The sequence below is a fragment of the Temnothorax curvispinosus genome, unplaced genomic scaffold (genome assembly GCF_003070985.1).
Source record: "Temnothorax curvispinosus isolate PA1 unplaced genomic scaffold, ASM307098v1 QBEX01004747.1, whole genome shotgun sequence".
NCBI lineage: Eukaryota > Metazoa > Arthropoda > Insecta > Hymenoptera > Formicidae > Temnothorax > Temnothorax curvispinosus.
This window is the reverse complement of record NW_020214527.1, coordinates 373,513-379,525: the sequence shown is the minus strand read 5'-3', so window position 1 is coordinate 379,525 and position 6,013 is coordinate 373,513. Positions and strand designations below refer to the sequence as shown.

General features: G+C 33.7%; 1 protein-coding gene across 1 annotated transcript in view; it reads right to left on the bottom strand.

The window, feature by feature from the left end:
- Nucleotides 1-2,496: 2,496 nt before the first annotated feature.
- Nucleotides 2,497-6,013, bottom strand: part of LOC112453879 (BTB/POZ domain-containing protein 7-like) — a 52,152-nt gene continuing 48,635 nt past the window's right edge. Inside the window, exon 10 of the mRNA XM_025014884.1 lies at nucleotides 2,497-2,822. Within this exon, the coding sequence (XP_024870652.1) occupies nucleotides 2,802-2,822 (21 nt within the window). The 3' untranslated portion in view covers nucleotides 2,497-2,801. The remainder of the gene's footprint in view (nucleotides 2,823-6,013) is intronic.

Here is a 6,013-nt window from a genome sequence, read left to right as displayed (position 1 = left end):
TTAATTGACGTTTAATAGATAAATGTGTGATAGAAGGAATATATTTATTTAACGCACAAGGAAATTTTGAGTTACATTCAATAATATTTTCTTCGACGATTGTTTGCTATTGTTACGTACATGTGCTCCAACATTTCGGATGAATTTAGGGCTAAAAATTACACGCTAGCACGCATGTTCAAGCAAACACACTCGTCGACTAAAACCGATGATTGAAATGAAACTGCTACATCAAAGTTTTACGTCAACTGAGGCTTTTCATTGTTGCTGATCGCGTATTCGTGATGCATTCAAGCATACTCGGAGATATACATGGCTGCGCTTCAATAGGGGTCGTAAACTTTGCTCGAGAACGATGATAGAAACGCAGATTGCGTCGTGTTCGTTGGCCCGATAGAGCTTCAGTATTGATATTTTAAAATTTACACAACGAAATGCCTATATTCTATCGGAAACGTGCTCTTTTGATTTTCAAAAAATACCATTTATTGAACAGCAATTTACCATTGTACAGGATGATCCAATGTTATCAATTGTTAGTGAATTTTTCTAATTTCTACAAACCTTGTATGCAGATAAATGATATCAGTAATTGTTGAGCCGTTGGTTATAATAATCTTTAGTTAAATTCGGATGTATTATTTTAACAAACGCGATGTAAGACAATATCGTAAAGGAAAAGTAGATTTTCATGCTTATTAAATTGCCTTATTGAGTAAAAATGGAACCCTAAAGAGATATACTTTAAAATGTAATTGATTTAGTTTGACCCAATTTAATCAATCTTGTAAAACTGTTACGGGTTGTAGGCGATTATCGATCTGGAGCATTTAGACAGCATTTGCTGTCACCTCAATTTCGACGAAATGTCGGTTGCGAGAAATGCATTAGCGAAAATTATCGTTGTCGATAATTAGATCAATATTAAATATCTATCCGGGAAAATGCCCGGGAATGCATGTGTTTACCGATGCACTTTTACATGTTACGTCGACGTAAATAACGTATAATAATTTTAGCCTGTCGCGTCGATTATAGAAGGCGACGTGGCAACGCGCGCGAGAACGCGTTTATTTTCAGGGAACGAAACGAATAAAGTTGCAAACGCGGAATAACACGGTTAAAAACGGAATTCCCAACTTGCTACTTCCGACGTAGGAGCAAGGGAGAGGTCTTCGTAACCCTCGATACGGGCACACACTCGACGATCCCCGCGGCTGTACTATTTCCGTGATTGATAATTCCGCAATGAATATCTAACAGCGAGGTTAATGTGAATCGACGACATGGATTCGCTACAGAGACCGTTTTTTTTTATTTATTATAATTTATGCGGGGGCCGCGACGTCACGAAGGGACCGCGCCACGTGTCGCAATCCTAAGACACGGAACGCCGAAATGGGGAAGGGCCGGACAGATTAATGGGACGCGAGAGACTCGGGATGTTCGCGTTGAGGTAACATTTTTTCTCGTATCACATCGTGCTCGTATCGGGCCCTGGTGTCGAGGTAAGCCTGACTACGGTAACGAATAAAAAGTTGCGAACGAGAGAGAGAGAGAGAGAGAGAGAGAGAGAGAGAGATATCGCAATACGTAGATTTAAAATTGCATCGGCGTCAAACCTTCTGCGTTCCGATTTCTACCACCCACCCTTCTCTGCACCGAACTCCTGACATACGATTTTATACGTCCTCCGTCATCGATCCACCGAAGAACACCAGATGCCAATATTGGTTACAAGTTTGTCGGATAATTTAAGCCCGATAACACGGTGACCGTTGATCCGCTGGAGGAAAAAAGACACGAGCTCTATTTGAGTCGTTCTTGATTTTCTTCGTTGCCGGCGTATACCTAGTTGTGCTATCTCGTGCGTCCGCACTGACGACCATCGCCAGCAATTCCGCTATATTTAATCGCCATTGCACGAAGAGTCGGCGGGCGCGGATCGATAAAGATCGCCGGAGATCAAGAGAGTTCACTGTCAGAGATAGCACTTTTCTTATCTAAGCGTTCTGGAAAGTCGAATAGAAAGGCGCGAGGCTTCTCTGAAATTATTATTTTGTCTTCGATGTTACACTTTTATCAGTTTTGCCGTATAAGTTTTAATCATAATTTTGCATAATCTTCCAGAGTTACTCGTACTGAAATTATCATGCGGCCTGTAATCTTATTTTTTATTTAATGCGAGCAAATAAAAGCAAATAAAATATTGCAGTTTAGATTGCATAAGTATGTTATCGTCTGAATTACGTAAATGACAAATAATGTGTATTACTTATTTTAGTTTAATACTATGTATAGGATGTACCAAAACCATCAAATGGCGTAGTACGGTACATTCAAACCGTAGATTGAATGTAATTAATTTAGTATCGGTTTTCCATTAATAATAATTCAATCAAAGACCATTATTTATCGCAAGTTTCTATTTATTAAAACTAAATAATTAAATTTTCATTGACGTAAAATTGTAGTAAAACTGATTGAAAGACAACATTATAGTATTTCGATGAGCTTAAAACGTCAAAACTTTGAATTTCTTAGTTAAAATTTTCGTAGTTTTATTGATACCTTGGCATAGAAACAATTTTCCTTACTGATGTCTCGGCATAGAAAGGAATTTTGGTTCATTAGGTTTTAAGTTTATTTAATTTAATCCCTTTTAAATTGTCTAATTAGACGCTCTCGTAAGTCGTAAGTGACCACATCTTGCTCTGTGTCTCGTATTTTCTTCTTTTCCTGCTTCGTTCAATCACATGCTATCCACTCACGTGACGTCGCAAGTTAGATGCTTATTTCTTCTAGAAGTATCCAGACAGTATCTGAAAGTGAAATAACATTTTGTGATTGCAAAATTATAGTCTGATTGTTATCGTGTGTGGATTAACTTTTCAAACGCCGAATATTATTTTCAATGCTTGAAAGAACTGTAAAAAGAAAAACACGTATATATGACGTATGACATATGATTACTATGTCTGAACACTCATCGCTTCTTTGCAATCTCGGTAACTTCGTCATTTGCTTTACCATTGCCAGTTCACGATAAGACTATTAAACTAAATTATTAGTTAGATTTATTTTCGTGAAACAGGTGTTCCCCTTTCTTTATATCATGCCCAGATACGAAAATTTTTCAGAGAAATTATAGAATTTCTGTGGCTATTAAATGACAATCGATATTTAATATTTTTAGTTTTGACTGAAATGAGTGACTTACATACATATATATCGATCAGCGAAAAGTGTAACGGACAGATATATAATTGTCAGAATTCTCCTGAATATCAGAAAATCTTTTTGGATCATTTTTGCTTCTCTCTTTCTCTCTCGTGGAAAAATGTATAAGTATCTATGTATGTATATAAAATTTATTATTCTTTATACGTTCTGTATACGTGTTATACCTTTTGTACCAAATGACTTAACTGACGTAAAGACATGTCGTATAAAAAATAAATGGATATCAAATTCAGTGGTACTGTGGGAACCACAGAGAATCATTATTATTTCCGCTGTCCGATAAACTGTCAACCTGCAACAACATGTATAAGATAAGTATGTACATTTAAAATTTAAAGAGAAAGAATATATTTAGTTTTGCCGTTTTAGTTTTACACAAAAATTCAGAGTAGTTCCAATAAATAAATCTTTTAAAAATTAAAAATACTTAGAGAGAAAGAAAGAGAGGGCATATTAATTTTTAACATTTATATAATGTTATTATTTTTATAATTATAATTATAGTTATAATTATATAAAATTGATATCCAAATTGATATCCAAAATAAAAATTAATCAGAGTTATTTTATCAGTGTTTTGAAAACGTCTTGACGAGATCTTTTATCTCAAGGAAAAAAATCAAGTTTTATTTAAAAAATTACTCGCCTTTATCTTGAAACCAATAAACCCACATCGGAATTATGTCCCCTTTTAAACCAAACGACTTTCATCTAAAGCATTTTTTCTACAATCAAAAATTAAACAGTTTTTGGGGTGTAAATTAAAATAACTCACCCCTGTATAGTGCAATTATAGTATAACTAATTGTAAATAGCAAGCTATGCTTAATGATGTCATATTTTAAATTATATAGAAGAGCACAGATTAAAGAAAATTAAATTAAAAATTTATAAGTAAAAATCACTTGCTCTGTATGAACTCGACATCATTCAGCCAAAGTCTAATGAATGATTCCGAGTTATTTTTATATCCTAGTCAAAATATACTGATTTCGATAAATTAAACGCAGACATAAATCGAAGTGAAAAGTTATCACTTTTTAATAACGTTACTATATCAATATCATTTATGGGTATATTTATATAAATTCTGAACGTAGACGTAAATAAAAGCGAAAAGTCATTACTTTTTAATAACATTATCATATCTATATCATTTATTCGTGCATATTTACATAAATTATGAAAATGTTCAAATCATGGCTAGAAACAGCTGTTTTTAATTATTCTTTTATTTTGTTACTTTTATTTTGTTTTGCATAAAAATATCTAAGCGTCGTGTAAGCACGTTTATAATACAGATCAATGAATTTCTCGTAAAATACCAAGAAATTATGAAAAGAAGAATCTTATATTTTATCGTTTAATAAAATTTTTCAGTAAAAATATCCGTACATTATAGGTATCGTTCTGTTTAAAGTTCTAATCTGATATGTGCTGTCAGAAACATCAGTGATTTATTCAGTGTGTACAATTTCAAGAGATGTGGGCACACTAACAATGATATCAGTATCTGGTATCATAATGAGTATATAATACGTAAATTACCGTATTATGAGGTCATTTGACACGTGCGAATCGTTTACGGATTGCTAGACGCACTGTGTAAAAACACAGTTAAATTAGATCCACACATATTAAGAAAATATTTTTCTCTCAAACGAAAAAAGACAAAATAAGACGAGATTAGAAAGAATCTATTAAATATTTTTTTATTCTTTTTTGCAAGCAGAAACCTTCTAGTCGATTGTACCAATTTATTAAACACATGCAATATTAAATGACGCAAAACTCGTTTAATTATATCACTACTAAAACTATTTATAAATACTTGAATTAAAGGAAACAATTTTAGTTTTGCTAAAAAAATACATATTTCTTTTGTTTTCGAAAATATTATGATGTGAAAATATTTTATTTGGACTGAAGTTGATGTAGCGTTAATATTATACTAGTATACTGGATTAAGGATATACTGATACCATAAATGGAAATTTTAGAAAAATATATACAGGAAATGTAGAATCACTTCCGCTTCTAGCAAGATAATGTTCTGACATGTGAATCAAAGAAAACTGATATTTAAATGCACGATTAGTCAGCGCAGCGTTATAACTTAAACGCAATGGAAAACTTGTGGCCCGTGGACAAAAAAATCTCGGTTAGGACGAATTTCGTCATGTGTTACACATGTGCGTAACATGTGATAAAATGCAAGGGTCTCCCTATCCTTTAAAAGGACTCATCAAACCGCCTTGTCGCCGCGGCCGTTTTGAAAGGACTTGATTATCCACCTTACTTTTCTCATGTATTTAAATAGTCCAAATATTGTATATATATGTATATATATATATATCTCAATCTTTTTCAAAACATTATAAACTAAATATTGTTAATGTTGTACATATCATCAATCTTATTTGTAACTTTAGTTTTGTGTTCAGAAAAAAAAATTTAAAAAACTGTATAATATTTTTAAATATTCAATAGGCTCTGTTTTATATATTTTTGTGGTCGCGGGAAAGGGTGGTGACGGGAAGTAGATGTTGCTAGGTCGCAACTTCTACGTGATAAAGCATACGTTTTGCCCCCCAAAGCGGGGGGTCAAACGGGCGCGTCTAGACAACATTCGCTTCAGCTCTAATCTTCCATAGAACCATAGGAAAATTTCGATAAGTCGCTTTCACCGTCAACACTCAGGGACCTCTTCTTGGTGCGGGTAGAGAGATCTCTTTATCTCCTGCGTCGTGGTGGTGATGACGGAGCCCCC